The 17,510-nt window shown below is 42.7% G+C and overlaps 1 protein-coding gene across 1 annotated transcript in view; it reads right to left on the minus strand.

Moving 5' to 3' along the window:
• Positions 1-4,635: 4,635 nt before the first annotated feature.
• LOC147017402 (membrane-bound glycerophospholipid O-acyltransferase 2-like) overlaps positions 4,636-17,510 on the minus strand; it is a 111,451-nt gene continuing 98,576 nt past the window's right edge. Inside the window, exons 9-14 of the mRNA XM_085847028.1 lie at positions 15,474-15,577; positions 14,070-14,134; positions 12,732-12,864; positions 12,358-12,509; positions 12,068-12,216; positions 4,636-7,912 (exon numbers count right to left, since the gene is read on the minus strand). Of these exons, the coding sequence (XP_085703154.1) occupies positions 12,075-12,216; positions 12,358-12,509; positions 12,732-12,864; positions 14,070-14,134; positions 15,474-15,577 (596 nt within the window). The 3' untranslated portion in view covers positions 4,636-7,912; positions 12,068-12,074. The remainder of the gene's footprint in view (positions 7,913-12,067; positions 12,217-12,357; positions 12,510-12,731; positions 12,865-14,069; positions 14,135-15,473; positions 15,578-17,510) is intronic.

Consider the following 17,510-nt stretch of genomic DNA (forward strand, 5'->3'; position numbering starts at 1 on the left):
CTGAGGAGCAGTGATCCGGTATTAATATTATAAATTTAAAAGTTTAAATAACGGAAAAGGATATTCTGGCCCAGATCTTGGATTGAGGTCTCTCATCATTGGAACCGTTTCCCTCATGAAGACTCGAGTGGTTCCATTCCTGAATTGCTGCAGGGTACGAGCTCGATCCCCGTGTATCCGTCTTCACCTCATCGCCACCATCAAGGGGCACCAAATGAAATGGTAGAATTGCAGGGAATCATTTCAGGACTTTTTATTTCCGGTTCCCGGAAGTCGGGAATTCGGGGAACTTCGTGATGAACGCGGCTGTTTGAAAAATAAATAAATAGAGGCTTCATAGAACACCTTCACCTGCACAGTCTTGAGGAGAAAATAAATTAAAAGGACGTGGGAAGGGTCTTTTGAACTCTTGCTTTGCGTTTCTGAGCACGATCTATACTCTATAGCTTCTACGAGCCGCCATTTTGTTTGAATCTCGCTATTTCCCCCAACGCGAGGAGCACGAGCGGCAAATTTGATTGGTCAAGATGGCGTAAAATGCGTCATATTTTGTCCAAGTAGTGTGAAATTGGAGGTTTTTGGAAGTGCCAACAACACGATTTGTGTTCGACGGTGTTCAAAATATTAAAATCAATTGAAATAAAAGAAAGGTTTTAAAGGCTGTAGAAAATAAACAAACGTTTTTTTTTTCCTTCTAAAGTTTACCGCCATTGATGCAGCATCTTTTACACCACTTTATTTAACATGTTATATTAGTTATTCGTGCCCGTTTGTGTCTTTTATGACTTTCCTAAAAACAGCAAGTTTCGTGTTTGGAATGATTTTCAATTTTGTTTGGGTACCAGATCGACAGAGAGTAAAAATGAAATTGCTCGTTGAGAAAGGAATTGCCGGAATAACTTTGTCATATCTCCATGATCTCTGAAAAAACAAAAACCTGGAAATCAATTTGGTTCTTATAAATCGATAGTGCTACTGTTTAATGAGTTATTGCACTGAGTTTGGTCATGATCATAATTTGGAAGTCAATCGGACATGAAATGGCGTTTTTATCGCAATTTGAAGGTTTTGACCCCACCCCCCTGACATTCGACCCCCGACCGCTAAGATGGGTGTTGGTGTGACACCCAAATGAGACATATGGTTGGATGCAGTATTGGAAGATACACATTTTGGATTTGGTTTGAAGTCAATACGACCATTTTAGCAGACGTTATTGCGAAAATAAGAAGTTCGGTTTTTCGGTGACCTTGACCTTTGACCTAGACCCACCAAAAACGACAAGTGTCTAAGTTGGACCATGGCCAACGTCTGTACCCAGTTTGCTCATGATCGCTGAAACGGTGTGGCTGCTACAGGGTAAACAAACACACAAACAAACAGACAGACACACAGAATGACACACACAACCAACCAACATAATTGCCTTACCCCTACTCCTCCTCTCTGCGCATGCACAATCGTGATGAGATTTTCCCTATAATTTGCCAAATTCAGAGCCAATGTACTCCTAAAATGCAGGTTCGTGTTCCAATTCATGTTCTGCAGTATTCAAAATATGAAATGCAATTGACATTCACTAGTTCCTCGATCATAAGTTGACGTATGTAGACGGAGAGCGAACCAATTGCTGAAGCTCACTTTTTGCTGTACGCAAGAGGTAAAATATAGGCTGAAGATCACATCTCCCAAGGGGCAGTAGCATGACATGTGAACACAACCCTTTGCCATATTAAGAAAAATGGGACACAGTGACCAAAATTGCAAGCAGGTTTCTTCAGGGAACACGTTCGACTCCACTTACAAAATTCCATGTTTGTTGAACACAAGGTTTTCCTTTCACTGGAACATGTTAAGGAAAAGGGCCAATTAAAAGTTATGGTCAAAATGTATGCCCACTGTCCAGGTACATAACTTCAGATCAGCATCCATGTTCATGCAAAATTTGGAATATGCAGTCTAAGCTGAATCACAAACAAAATTAGAAGGAAAGAATCCCAAAGTGCATCTTCCAGTGAGCTATAAGATCACTCTCGCCCTGTCCGTAGAGCAAAGCTCAAATTGAAGGATAAATAGACAAGACCGACCTCGCTGGTTTTAACATCTTGCCTCAAGATTGGGAGCTCCTTGTGAAAAATCAAAATGCTTGGAAGTATAACCTTAATAGGGGAACTCAAACACACACACAAAAAAATTCTTTCTGAAAGCCATTGAGAATCATTAATCAAGGTCCAATTTGAAGGGGGGGGGAATTGAATTTTTTGCCAATGACAAAGTGTCTAAAAAAATCCCTCGAGCATCGATTTTCAATTTCGCCAGTGACGTCACATGTGGAAGCCATATTGATCCAACTTGTGGTTTCCATGGAGAAACAGTGCATGTCGAGCTCAGATTCTGATACCGATTCCACCGTCACCGGCAACACTGAAGGTGATCAGCATGTTGAAACTGATCAGTGAGATCTTGAAGAAACTATTGGAGACAAAATTAGCGATGGAAACACTTTTGGGGGAATTGTAGAGCCGAATCGTTTTGAGCCTTGTGCGAGCGATTCAGAAGAAGAATGTGGAAGTGTTTGTGATGATGAAAACGCTGGTCACATAACTTCAGGGTTCGATTTTCCATTCGATTGACGGTTTATGAGGGATGGATTTTGTATTTATTGATAAATCGGTTTATATATTTGTTGAGCAGAAAGACCCACCATCGATCGACAGCACAGGCACCGCCCAGGAAGATGAGGACACCGCAGACAACATGGGCGACGAATACTTTGTCCCACCGTCGCAGGCCGGTCAGGTGTATTTTATGTTACGGGATCATCCCATTTCATGTTTTTCTCAGACATTCATTTTTGTCCATGCAGTGTCCCACCGTCATGTCTGTGAGGTGTCGATGTCCCTCCCTAGTGGATGGGGGACTGTGGAGGTGGGAGGAGTATGGATGGGGGGGGGGATGATGCTGAGTATTGTGGCGTGATGGTTGATGGGGGATTGTCAGAGATGGTCGGACTTAGTCCTTCGTCAAAACCTTTTGGAGAAGTAGATGTTGATACATACATACTTTCTCTCCATTATAAATAGATGGTGGCTCATTTGATGTGTTTGTGTTGATAATAGATCATTATTTTCAGGTGCTCTTGTGGTAAGTGCAGGGCAATGGCAGCAGGTGCTTGATCCACCTCTCAAATCATATGTGTGCGTGTGCTGGTAGCTCGGTAAAGATCGTGTTACAGTTTTGAGCGACGGCTGTTTCTTCCACTTGATCATGGGGATGGCATCATCTCTCAATTGTGGCAGATAACCACAAGATCGAGCCATCTCTGTTGTTTCATAACAGTTCTCTATAAAATGTTCTGAGCACAAAAGCCAATGTTGCAGGTCCGATCGACACTTGTATTTAAGTCAAACCTCGTCCAATTTCTGGAAAACTTCAGGTGGTTCGGCCATTGGTTTAGCATGAAACCATCTCGGTTAGTATTACTGTACAAGCACCAATGACGCATCAACTCAGCATATTTGTGGAAAATCGAAAATTCACTGTTTGCGTTAAATTGTTCCGCGATGTAACCCCGACACTACAAATCTAGGGGTCTACTTCTATGTGTGATGGCAAGGCTAACCTGAAGAAGAAGATTCCGACTTTTAATCATAAATTTACAAACTTTCTTTTTCTCCTCTTCCCTTTATAAAGGGCGAGGTCAAATGGCACAAAGCTTCTGCTTTGCCTTGACCACGATACTCCACCAACCCCCTCTGTCCTCAACCAACTCTCTTCACTCTCCAACCACCCCTACCTTACGGATATCCCTCCTCATTACTTTATAATTCAGAAATGGAAAAAGGACATCTCATATCTATTTTGTAGGGTATCGAGGGACAGATTCGCGTCGAGGTGGTCTGAGAGTTTGGGTTGCCCTTTAAGGACCGTGCTGACCTGATGGAACAACTGTAGCCTTCGATCAAAGGAAGAAAGAAAGGAAGGAAAGGAGAAATGCCGCACAGAACCAAACAACTTCTATCTGCAAGGACCTGTCAAGTCTGCTCTGAAATGTTCAGAGCACCTATCGGCCTGATTGGTCACCCGAGGGCGAAACACAAATCATCAGCGTAAACCACTGTCTACATAGACTGATGTACAGTGGAAGCCCATACATAGCCGAAGCTGTCTTGGCACTAATCGGACCGATAAAAATCTGCTTTAATAACGAGCAAGTTGTCCGTGCCCAGACAGGATTCTAAACGGGGTTGTGATGAAGGCGGCAAAAATGCAAAAGGTGTCTTCTGTCATCTAGCCAGAAAGCTGGGAGCATCGATTCGCATTTATTGCCACATCTGATATAATTTAAATGCTCTAATGGTGGTGAGGTGCTCCATTTGAAACATTTTGTTTGATATTTGAAGCTTTTTGATGCCTCGAGTCCATCATAAAAATTTGTATTGTTGTCAAAGCCAGTGACCAATTGCATAATAATTCAGCTAGAACAACAACAATAAGTTTTCCACTATCAAACGGAAGGTCCTAATAATACAGAAATAACTTTTAACTGGGTTGATCCGTTACACAATCGTCCGAACCAGTTGGCGTTTTACGAACGTGAAGTTTCTTACTTTTGAAATAAGTGCCAACAAACAATAACGAATACAAAATAGTTTTATTAATAGTTTCCTCAAACAGCGCAACAGCTCTTCAGAAAGTCTAAACTCTCGATTTTCTACAACCCCAAATGCACACACTAATCATCATCGGAGGGTTAGTGTCATCGCGTATATAAAAGACAAATTGCAAATCTTGGAACAAATGCCAATTCGACAGAATTAAAGAAAGCTTGCTGGAATGACACCGTGAACATGTACAGTCATTTACTACGCAATGCCACAAAACAAACAAACAACAACAACAAAAAAAAAACCACGTACAACAGCGGAAACAAAAATCATTTATAAAAACGGCTGTACAATCGAACGCACGTAGTCCGAAGATAGACAACAATGTCTTGCACATACGACGACAGTTATAATGATGATAACAACGATGAACTTGTAATTTGCACATTGTGCTCGTCAATGCAAACACAACAGTTTCTTTGCATTCGGCAAAACGCAAAAAATAATTTGAGACACATGAACAGTAAATGAGATAAAGTTCTGGGATAGGTCGAAAGTCAGACACTTGCACATTAGGACAATACTTGCCCATACAAGTGGTTCGCCGTTGGGCCAGAAAATATAACGCCGACCTTGATAATTGGTGATATCCCCACAATCATTGTCAACAAAAAGTTGGTGCAGGGGGAAGGGATGGGATCAAGATGATGGAAATGTATGTGGAGGAGAGAGGAGGGGTGTGGTGGAATGTCCCCCATTTGATATACTTCATCAAAGGAAATGAGCAACACAACAAACATCACAACTTTGAGGTCAGATACAACAAAAAGGTGCAGTACCAAGAATCCTTGGACATAAAACGAGTACAAAGAGCTGGAACTATTCAGTTTTGCTACTTCATTTTGCCATTATTTAATATTGCACAATGGTGAGATGCTCGTTTTAAAGCCAGCGCAGTGCGTTAAAAATAGCCCCTCCCCAAAAAAAAGTTATCATTAAAGTACAACGGGCATGTGCACAATGCTTCCGATAGTAAAATAAGAGCATGCACAGCAAAGGCTGTGAAGTTTTTCATACGTAGCCTCTGACGACTGAACATTCACATGTATCAGACAACTGCAAATTGGAAACGCGGGCAAATGTTGCATCCACTCTGGTAGTGTCAAGTTCCCTAGATTAGGAATGGTTGTGTTCGTATCATCTGGTTCAACATGTAGAGTTCTTAGCTTTTATGAACAAGTCAAAATCTGAACTATTTCAGGCTATACTGGATGACTAGGTTGACCGAGCACACAAAGCGTTTTCCTCCAACCCGAAGACAGCATTCTCTGGTTTTTGATTGGAGGAAAACGCTCGGTGGGCCGGGTCAGACTGATCAACCTGTGCGGTGTAAATAAACTTGAATATCCAGCCTTAAATGCACGAAATGTGTGTTAATTCTAAGACTGAGGGCCGGGGGAATTATAAATTATGGTACAGCAGATGCAAAAAGGTAATTCAATGTGTGATTATTAAACGTCAGTTTTTTTTTCATCCTAGTTAATCTCAGCTAAGTTACTGACAACATTGTTAGTGATAATAGTAAACTCCAGAAACGGAAAGGGATTCCTAGTGGTACCAAACCAGTGTAGAACATAATCGCGCTGAATCGACGTGCCTTTCAAACTGAGCATCAGACATTACATGCCAAAACACCTGAACACCTTACAACTTATATGAGCTTACAAGTTAAAAAAAAAAAAAGAACAAAAAAAAAACAATAATTAGCAAAGCAATCAAACCCCGTGTCCTACAAGTTATGGATCGACTTTCGAGTCGATTGCAATTTTTAGGCTATCTCCCCTCATGGATGATTAGGCGTGCATTGTAATTTCCCCCGCAAATCAAAAGTTGGCCGGTTCTGCAAAGCCTGCTTGCTTGGCTCTTGATCACAATGAAAGCTGACCATCTGTCACATTTTACATCTCGATTCATCGTGGTGTCGTAGAAATGGCACACTGCAACCCATGGCAATGCAAGTCGAGCAAACTTTGTGGCCGATGGCAGTCTTGGAGAGAAGGCAGCATGGCATTGTGGACAATTCCTATCGCATGCAGTTGGCCCCAAAAATGGCATTTCTCTTGTTCTACAATGGATGTATCCTCCCAAGAGATACATATTTGTCAGTCTGCTTGACCGAAACACAGTAATGATGAGAGCACAGACAGATGAGCAAAATAAAAATTTGAATAATGCTACACCAGACATGCTCGCATGGCCAGTAAGCTTTGCAATTACGATGAACCAAAATAACACTAAGAAGGGCTTTTCTGAATGGTGTGAATGGATCTGTGCAACAAAAGTTCCAACGATCTGCAATTTAAGACAATTTGAACAGATGACATTCAAAAGTACAAAATGATCTTCGGCTAACGAATCGGGGTCGCAACTGTAGATTTCTAATGATTCAGAACAGCTGATCATTCACACCATCACGCCTCACACCCTTCAGCGACATCACTCCATCCAACTCGGAATCATCTCTTTGAATGCATCTGCAAAACCCTCATCAAACACAAACAAACACTCAAAACAAACTCAAAGTGTAACTAAAATCTGTATATAATATAAAATATTTTTCTTCGCCTGGCTGGAAAGTTTTAAAACAAAACATCCATCAGTAGTAAAGGGCAGAGACTGCATTGATGGCTTTATATTTAAGGTTCATAAACTATCACAGATGCAGTCTTGAGAACAGAAGGCAGCATTTCCCGGTTTGGTAAATTTCAACCCCTGTGCCTCCTCCAACCCTTACAAACCTCAATTACCCACCCGAGTACAACACAATCAAGAGACATGTCGGGACCTGAAGCCTACTAGGCCTTCCGAATGTCGAATCGGGGCACGGAGGCATGATCAAACTCAAGATCAGCCAAAAGCGTGAAATAAAAAGCCCTGTAAACCCTACATCAATGTGCTCGAGCCTGCTGAGACCAGGGCACTGTCAAGAACCCAATGGTAATGCGCGGAAGGTGAGGGCAGCTCACAAAAATTGACAGCTACAGTGTGCGATAGACCAATTCGTGTCTCCGTGCCTATGGGATAGAACAACCGATCTTGAAAATTTCTCAACCCTTTATATCCCCAGCCACAACCCCCCCCCACTCCCACACACACACATACACACACGCAACACCCCACCCCCACCCAGTCCCCACCCTCCCCAATCAGTTTGCAACCTCCATCAATCGACCACCCTCTTTCTTCCCTCTTGCTCACAACTCTGGCACCATTGCTTCAGGAATAAGACTTCCACAGGCCAAGATCTGCAAACACCACACAAATGACATTTCTGAAAAGAAAAAAAATGCATCTGATGAATCAATGAATATTAATGATTTACTTCAAGACTTAATTTTTGGTTGATGAGGATTTTTTTAATTCTTTTAATTGCATATTGTTACGTCTGAGGGGGGGGGTATGCATTCAAAGGGTAATTAGGATGTTTAATTAGGTATGCCATGCTGTTCGAGTGTACCAGGATGTCGATGTAATAAGTAGCAATTCAGTGGTGATAAGTTGTCTAGTAAATGTCCATTTCTTCAAGGAGGAAATGATAATTGTCATGTAATTAGATAGGGAGACGGGTTAGGGTAAGTGCGTCTGCGTAAACCCTTTTAGTATTCCCTGGAGGCTTGCCGTGACGTCACAGGACAGTGCTGCGGATGGCTCCGCCCCGTGATCACGATTGGCGGAAGGCGACGGCGGAGGGCCAATAAAAACGGCTCGATTGGAAGTGACGAGGACTCGAGGATAAAAAGGTTCTGTTCGGGGAAAAGGGATGGAAGAAGAAGATCGATAAAGAAAAAGCGTTTTTTTGGTGGAGGCTGTTGGGCTCGGAGCGTGCTCTATTGTTGCGCTGGTTCGTTCCTGGATTCATCGTGTCTCGTGGCCTTGCTGTGCCTCGTGCCTCACCTCGGTTGGCTCTGGGGTTCTGCTGGCTCGGAGTACGGGACCAAACGGCGGGCGGACATGCCTCCCTATCCTGCTCGCATCTTGGCGCCAGCACTGGCTCCCTGGCGGCTGTGAGCGGTCTTGGGCCTAGACCAGGAGGTCGACACCAGACGAGCGCGATGCCAGCTCGTCCGGCACCAATCCAGGGACTGTTGCACCTACACCACGGGACAGCCTGACCAACAGGACCAGCTACGTTGTGTGTGTGTGTGTGTGTGTATATATATATATGTGTGTGTGTGTGTGTGTGTGTGTGTGTGTGTGTGTGTGTGTGTGTGTGTGTGTGTGTGTGTGTGTGTGTGTACCTGGCGCCTTAGAGGGTTTGAGATTTGTATATCCATTGGAATTGTTTGTGTTTTCCCCACGCCCGAACCCACACCACCATCCCGTCGAATCGCCCCGGATCCCTCCTCTTGCCGAGTCTTATTATTATTTCTGTTAGAGAAATAAACATTATTAACTCAGTGAAAAGCGACTCGTGCCACCTTCTTCGTCCCGTTTGCTGTGGAGCGATTAAAACCGCCATCCTTGGGTTATAAAAAATAAACCGCCTCCATCGTTTCGGCTCATTCTACGTTGGTGGGACTGTTCAAGTCCCGTGGACGTCACAATATCATACAAGTACAATGAAAAAAAAAGAAAAACCAGAACAGGTTGGCCTGTTTGGTATTCCTCTATGAACTGATGGCTGATGATGCTGCTCCTCCATCTTGTGTACTGCCGATTTGTCCCTCTACAAACTTCCTTGCAATTCATGTGAAAAGAACGATGTCTCCACATGTACTTGTCTTGCAGGTAACACCATATTTTTCTCCTTATAAGTCGATACTTTTTTTTTTCCCCAAAAGTCCGGGCCTCGACTTGTACTCGGAATCGACTTACCTATGGTTTAAGACATTGAATTGCATAAATGAAAAAAAAAATTCAAAGTCTGAGAGAACATTTTCTGAAATAAATTGTATAATTGTTAATTTAAAATACAAAACAGCAAGTTTCCACAATGTCATGGATGTGTTCCTCGAAAGTGCAACGTTGAGCAAAACGATGGGTTCAGCAGGCGAGATATTCCAAAGGGCGTAGTGTTATAATGGGGGGAGGGGAGGAGGAGATGTGTTCCCAGGGCACATTTTCGGTCACCCTATAATGACTTTAATCTCACTCAACTACATATTAGAGACAAATTTTAAACAAATTAAAAAAGAACATAAATGGACAATTAAATGAACTGTTACAGGGGTACTCACCAAAATGTAGGGCCGAGATTGCGTGTCGGGATGGGAAACGTGCGGGTGTAGAGTGGAGGGTTTACAAGGAGATGTAACGCTGAGATACACCTCGATGCATGGCTCATGGTGCTGAGCACAGGCCTTTGTTTCTCGCACGGACTGCTCGAATAATTTACGCTATACGTTTCTCCCCTTGCCCTGATTGGGTTTTTGGGTGAGTCGTGCGGCGGATCTAGAATCTCGGACTCTCCAATCGAACAATCGAACAGGCCACGTGGCGAATCCGGAATGGAGAGGTCATCACCAAGGTGCCGTGAGATGGTGCAATCAGAGCACTGGGGGAATGCGAATATTTGTACAAAGACTAATGTTGTGTTAAGAAGAAAATAGTACCAGAACGTAAAAATGTTGTGTCCTGCACAGAAACCATTGGCGACAACGTTTGCCGATTGGGTGAGCAAAGTTCGCTGAGGAAAATTGTGGGAATATGCCAACACACAGGAAATAGTGTCAGTGAGAAATGTGTTCGGGACTGGCGGAAAGCAAAGTAAACGTCGCAGACTACCAAGAAAATGAAGAAGGCGAATCACGGCTGCAAAGCTAGGTGGACAAACATTGAGTGCTTGTTTTACAACAAGTGTCACGTGTTCATGTTTATTAAGGAGTAAACTGCGACAAAATATAATGTGCTTTGAGCCAGTGCTGATAATGATTCTGTCGCTTCTTTTAAACACTAAATACGCTTGCTTGTTTTAAAGAAGTACCATAGGCAGCAATGTGTTGTGAGTGTCAGGGAGGAATTAACAGTTTTGCTCACTACAATAGTTGATCTAGCTTCGTGTTGTACTCCAAGTTAACTAGTCTATGAATGAAGGAAAGAAAAAGGGGGAAATTTGCTAATTTGACATATTATTATAGGCTGAAAAAATTGGGACTTGCACAACAAGCTCCTTCACGATACAGAAAACAATATAAATAATTAGTATGTTACTGTCAACCTCCTGGATTCAAAGCGGATGCTCCAACCATTACACCACTGAGTCTGGTGAAGAAGGGGATTCAAACTGGCAATTCCACAATCAACCCCACCCCACATGCTTTTACCCACAACACAAACAGTGGCATCTGCAGAATCCACAAATGAATGCAAACAGACAAGAGAGCTGGCCCATACTCTTCTGAATAAGTGCGTGCTTCATGATGCAGTGTTCGCTATTGGTATTGCCCAAGACTGCTGCTTTCATCCTAGTCAATTCTGTCAAAATCGAATGAAGAGGGCAAGCTACTGCTAAACAATCCTGCCACCAAAAAGTAAACTGGCACATGCACAATTGAAGAGGAAGAGGCTCAAGACATGGGAAACTAGAACGGGCAATCATAGAGCGCATACCTTCGCCGCCACTACTTTTTTTGTTCTTGGTATGAGTGTGGGGAACTGGTTTCATATGAATGGTCTTATGACACAAACAACATATCTATAATGTCATGACCCCCCCCCACGACTTTCGGGGGCTACGGACTAAACAACAATCAACTCACGTCGTTTTGGCGAGTCTTCACTCGCAAGCTCGGTGAATACAACGTTTCAACAAGAGAAGGTAATCTCGTTTGATGCTGGTTTCATGCAAATCGAATAAGAATTGACTGAGTTATGCCGAAAACCGCATATTTTTCAAGGGCGTGACCCCCCCCCCGACAATTTACCCCAACCGGTGACATGTGTTATGACGTCATTGTGTCACAAGATTGGGCATTAAATTCTGAACATTTTGGTGCTGGGTTCATGTAAAGCGGACAAGAATTGACCGCGTTATGACAAAAACCGCATATTTTTCAAGGTCGTGACCCCCCTGACCTTTGACCCCTAACCGGTAACAAGAGTATGGGCGTCATTGTGTCATATTGCATATCACAAGATGAGGCGTTGAATTCTGAACATTTTGGCGTTAGTTGCATGCAAATTGAATAAAAATTGACCGTGTTATCGTAAAAAGACGATTTTGACCTTTTCGTGACCTTGACCTTGACCTTTGACCCGAACGATCCCAAAATCTAATCGAATGCTTCCTGGCTAATAACCAATCATCCCACCAAATTCATGCAATTCGGTTTAATACTTTTTGAGTTATATGAATCACAAGATTACAAATAAATAAATAAATACACGCCAAGCAAAACATAACCTTTCGCAGAATGCGAAGGTAATTACACCCTGATAAATTTCATTGTTGCAGCACTCACCTTGCTGTCACTGCTCTTTCTTGCTTTGACCATCACCAACTCCTCGAAATTCATCAACGCATGCCTGCGGCTCTATCCGCCTGCTAGGCTTCATGGGCAGCACCAGTTTGATGAGGATGGTGACAATATGGAGGCAATAGTACATGGAGCTGGAGGGCAAGACGATACTTGTGAAAGTGCAAGACACTCGACTCCAAATCATAACATACTCAATTGCACAAAGCATGTTTCCATTAGCTTGCCAGATGAATGCCAAACCTACAACGTCACCTGCCCTTCCTCTTTCTTACCCGTAGAAGTCGAGTGCAGGCTTCATGCCAAACATGACGAACGGTGCAACTGTGTAGCAGATAGCCAGATGCGTTGTAGCCCATGTGACAATGTCGTAGAGAACTTTTACAACTTTTGAATGCAAGAAGTGATGCCTCAGATTGTTTCGCATCTAACACAATAAATGCGAGAACAATGGAAATGAGATGGGGGGGGGGGTGGAAAATACACACAGATATATATATATATATATATATATATATATATATATATATATATATATATATATATATATATATTCATTCAAGTTTACATGCCATAAAGAGAGACATTCCACCATAATCACGAAACCAAACTTAAGCGTTTTCAAAACAAGTTTTAGCAAGGTTCTAACCACACGTGCAGACAAGCTCATGAGGATGCCAGTAAAAAATGTGAAGTAGTAGCCAGGATAGACGCCATGCCACGCTGCTGACAGCATGAATGTTGCCACCGTCGTATGCTTGTCTAGCCGATCATAGCATACACTGTATGGAAGATTGGTGTTCATGGAAAGGAGGAGGGGTGGGAGGATACCAAGAAAGATGAAACAAATACATTCAATTGCTCCAAATTATACAGCAAATCATTGTTGTTGAAATGATAAGAGATTATGGTAGTGGCCTAATGGTGAAACACAGTGGAGTGGTATCCCAGAGGATGTGGGTTCAAATCTGGCTAAAGAAAACAATATTAAACATTTGAATTACAATCTCCTTCATTACCCAAGGGCAACTTGGGGGTGGGCACTCAAATGCTACCGATGAGAAGAAAAAAAATTCCGAATCTTTAAAAACAAAAGTTCCTTTCACACATTGTAATGCCATATCAGATCCTGCTCCATTATTAGCATGGTCTGTAAATTTGTCTTGCCAAGGGAGGTGGGACTTTCCAGGTGTTCATTACTTTCTGGTTATTTGCGAGTATTTTTAGCTGAAGACACCGTGAGAATTGCAACTTACAAGGCGAGCTCTGCTGCGATGGTCTGATAAAAGCATTCGTGCAAACAAAGCAAAATATTTCGACGAACATGAATTTTGCAGGATGTTTGAAATGTGTGCATATTCAACAACACCAATTTGACAAAACATGCTTCAACTGTCCTCATTTATATCAATCAACAACCCACAGAGCCAGTTGTGGTTGCAAACATCAATGGTATGGGTGATTGATGTTACGGTAAAAAAAAAAAAAAAAAAATCATCCTCATTTGCCCTTTTATTTATTTAAACAGACAGTTAATCCTATCTGTCCTTTTAATTGCAATCATCATCAACAACAACGCAAAATTCCACAGCCATCAGCCACCAGCCATCATGGTGCTTCACCGGGCATCGCAACCCAGGGATTTGAAAATCTAACGAGGGTACTGGCACGCAATGACCTGCCCTTTCATAAGGCACCGTGGAATCTTTTTAAGACTAGTAGTAAGTGCTCGTCAGCTCAATACACCCTAAAAGCTTGCATGAAAATTCTACATTTCTTTATCTTGTATCTAAATACGCTTACCCAAAGAGATATCGCTTTCAAAATAAAAAATAAAAAAAATTTTAAAAAGGGAGAGAAACCTGTTCTACAGATCTATATCAAAGCAAGATATTGGCAGGAAAGGCTCACGAGATAAGAAAAACATTTGGCAGCGCAACATGCTACAAGAGAAAAAAAAAACAAAGGAAAAACGAAATTATCTCACAATTTCAACCAACGAACAGTCTGTGTGTTCCAGTTGTCCAAAAACATTTTGAAGCTTGTTGCTGTCTGAAAAAAACAGAAGTAACAAAATAAGACGACAGGGAAGTAATACAAGTGGTACAAAAAGCAGTTACCACAACAATAATGGATTAAGAACCATCTTGATAGTGACTTATTTACGAATCTTCAAATGGAACCGGTAACATTTCAAGCTCGGTTGCATGAATTGCCTTCTCCTTTGGTCAGCCCCATCTCCAATGTAATCAGAATATAGGAATCAATAATTGCTGCAGAGCTCAGGTCCCATCTCTTCTTCAAGTCCCTGATCTCAGTCAGGTGTCTGCCCTGGCTGTCCCACCATGTATGTGCTGCTTATACTATGTCGGCAATGGGTGGATGACCTGCATCACGAACGAAATGAAAGGAGCACTATGTGGACATTTCCCATGCCTTCAATACCATCTCGTACCCCTGCCTTGATCTTCACGCTGTCCGTCAGTGGTATTCAGGGTCATATTGTTGGCTATCAGATTTTCTCCCCACATGCAAGCACTGGCTTGCTCTGGATAGCATTCTCTCTTGTGCTCCATCTCTGGAAGCTGGTGTCCCTCAAGACATTGTGCTGGGACCATTTCTGTTCTTGGTCAACATCAAACTTTGTTTCCTTAGAAAATAAATCCTCTGGACTACTTTGCAGATGCTTCCACCTTATGCCAGATATTTTCTTACCCTTTCAACAGGCAAGCAGAGGCAGTATTTATGTTTGCAGGTCTGGATAAAATACATTTTTGGCCAACTACCTGCAACCACTTTCAAGGTAGGTAATTCCCACACACTCACATTTGTCTCTTCAAATATAAAGCCCTTCGAACCAATGCAATCTCTCACCAGGAGGCTGTAGTTGAGAGTCTGCTTCTTGCTAAATGCAGGTAGAAAGGAGTCTTTGTAGTTCTTTACTGCCTCTGTTCAGTCTTGTGTGATCTGAGGTTTCTTCCCCCCACAGCCCTTCAAGGTTGCAATACCTTGTTACCCTCCCCAATTATAAGATTAATGCTCACCCTCTGAAATTCCTGAAAGATTCTGCTTCAAATGTTACTTCCTTCAACAGACTCCCCGAGTATGACGTCTCATGTTTCCCCCTCAATTCCCTCAAGACTGCAGTCAATCACCACGTCAACATCTCTGCCAAGCTAACCCCTCTGGGCTTTTATACACTTGCTGATCCACCGTCTTCTTTGCCAACAACTCCCCCTCACCCACTGTGGTGCATCTACATGTTGTCAACCTGTTCATGTGAGCCTCCCTATCAGTCTGTTTATCTTAATCCCTCCGTTTTTCAGGTTTCTCGTGTGACTTGAAATCTGTATTATTTAAAATGGCAATGTTCCCAAGCCCCTAAACTCACTTCGATGTTCCAGATGTTTATGTTGGAAACGAGGTCCCAACGCGGTTGTCCACTTTTGGTGTAGCCATTGAAGCCAAAGCCAGCAGCATTATGAATGGCATCAGCTGGGGATTTGTGGTTGGAAAGAGAAGTTTCAGTCATATTCGATATCAGCTTTTTTAAATGATTTTAAATAATTTCATAGTTAATTAAGGCTGAAAACGAGCAAAATTTGCTGTCAACTTCCTTGTTTATGTCAGATATGATATACAAGCCAGGACTCTATTATATATGGTCTCGCATAAAATTAAAATTCATTTCTCTGGGACACTTGGTTAATTATTCAATTTATAATAAATAAATGGAAGTGATCAATGCTCAACATTTACTATTTTCTTATGCCATGTTAGTGCTGTAGTTACCATTTTCACCTCAGTTATCTGACTCACACGATAACCAACCACACTCTGTCAGATGTACTGAACACCGATATACAAAACGGAGAGTCCTGTGACTTGCTCATAGGTGTTAGTTCTGCGGTCGTGTCTCGAGAGAGCGTAGTTATTTATTGTTCTAAGCAAGTCTGTCCACGATTGGTCTGTCAAAGTCACAGGACTCACATCAGTCATCAGCTTTGCCAATGCACACACTGCCATGCAAAAGTCTTGGACACATTCAGGAGTTACGATATATGGATGTTTCGAGCATCAACAATTTACTCAAAGCCTCCACTTTTTAAATATCTCTACGACTAGCAGATCATCCCCCATCTAAAACGATGATCTTTTCTACCCCCATAAATCCCCAACCCCCACCCCAAAGCTCACCTTCAAAATTTCCAGTTTTTCCTTCAGAGTTTGCTTCTGTATCAATCTTGTCCACCCCATGTGTCCTCCCCGACCCTCCCCATACACATTATTTGTTCAGGTCTCCCTCTATTTTGTCATTCAACCCTGCTGTTGGTGTTTTATTCTATTTTATAATTTTAACAATGTCAAGGCTCGTATAAGAGCTAACACACAGAATAGATAACAAGGGAAGCAGGAGACAAGAGGGACAGGAGAGGGAAGCAGAAAACAGTGGGGAATAGACACATGAGATCTGTGGAAGGGAGGAGGGATGGGGCGGGGTACACGGGGTAAACGAGATGGACACTACAGGGACTTTCAGGAAGGAAAGCAGGGAATTTGAAGGAGGTGGGTTTGGGGTGGATTAATGGGGGTCGAAAAGATCGAGGTTATGGATGGGGGTGGTGGTGGTGGTGAACAGCAGTTTTGAAAGCCTGGAGGGAAGAATGGGATTGAAGACAGTGTGGGATTTTATTCCAAAGGCGGGGAAAAAGAGGAATGAAAAGGTGAAGGTGAGCAGTCATTCGTGATTTTGGTAGTTTAACCAGAAAGGGGTTGCTGGCGGACCTTGAGTGCCCTGCGGAAATATGGATATGGACGGGACAGATAGCAGACAGAGCTGGGGTGGGGTGGGAGGGGGGGCGAGGCCAGAGATGAGAGGGTGGAAGACAGAAAGACCACAGACCTGAAAGTGAGACATCCAAAGACTCGGCCTCATGGCGGGAGATACCAACGATCTTAAGGCCCTGTCACACCTTGACGTTTTAGCCAGCGTATGGCAAGGTCTCAAAAATGTTTGTAAAACGCTGGCGTACGCTGAACTATTGATGTTTTTTTGTTTTGGGCGTATAATAACGTGTTGGACGTATACATAACGTATTAGTAACATACACAGAACGTTTTAATCACATATAGATAACTTATACCAACGAATGCCGAGCGTGTTGTCGGCGATCACAAACTATGCCCAACGATAGTCTAACTTGTGCATAGCGCACGGGAGCGTATCGCTGACGATCACGTGGCGTAGGCAATTCATAGGCTGCGGCTCGACGATTCAAATCATAACCGCACTAGACATCGAAGTGTGAAGCCGCTGTCACACCTTGACGTATTAGCCAGCGTATGCCGACGTATGAAAAATTTGACGAACCAAGCTGGCACACGTCGAATACGTTATGGGTAAGTTTCGTATACGTTAATAGCACGC

This window comes from Eptatretus burgeri, chromosome 11 (assembly GCF_056783735.1).
Source record: "Eptatretus burgeri isolate ZD-2024b chromosome 11, Ebu_testis_v1, whole genome shotgun sequence".
NCBI lineage: Eukaryota > Metazoa > Chordata > Myxini > Myxiniformes > Myxinidae > Eptatretus > Eptatretus burgeri.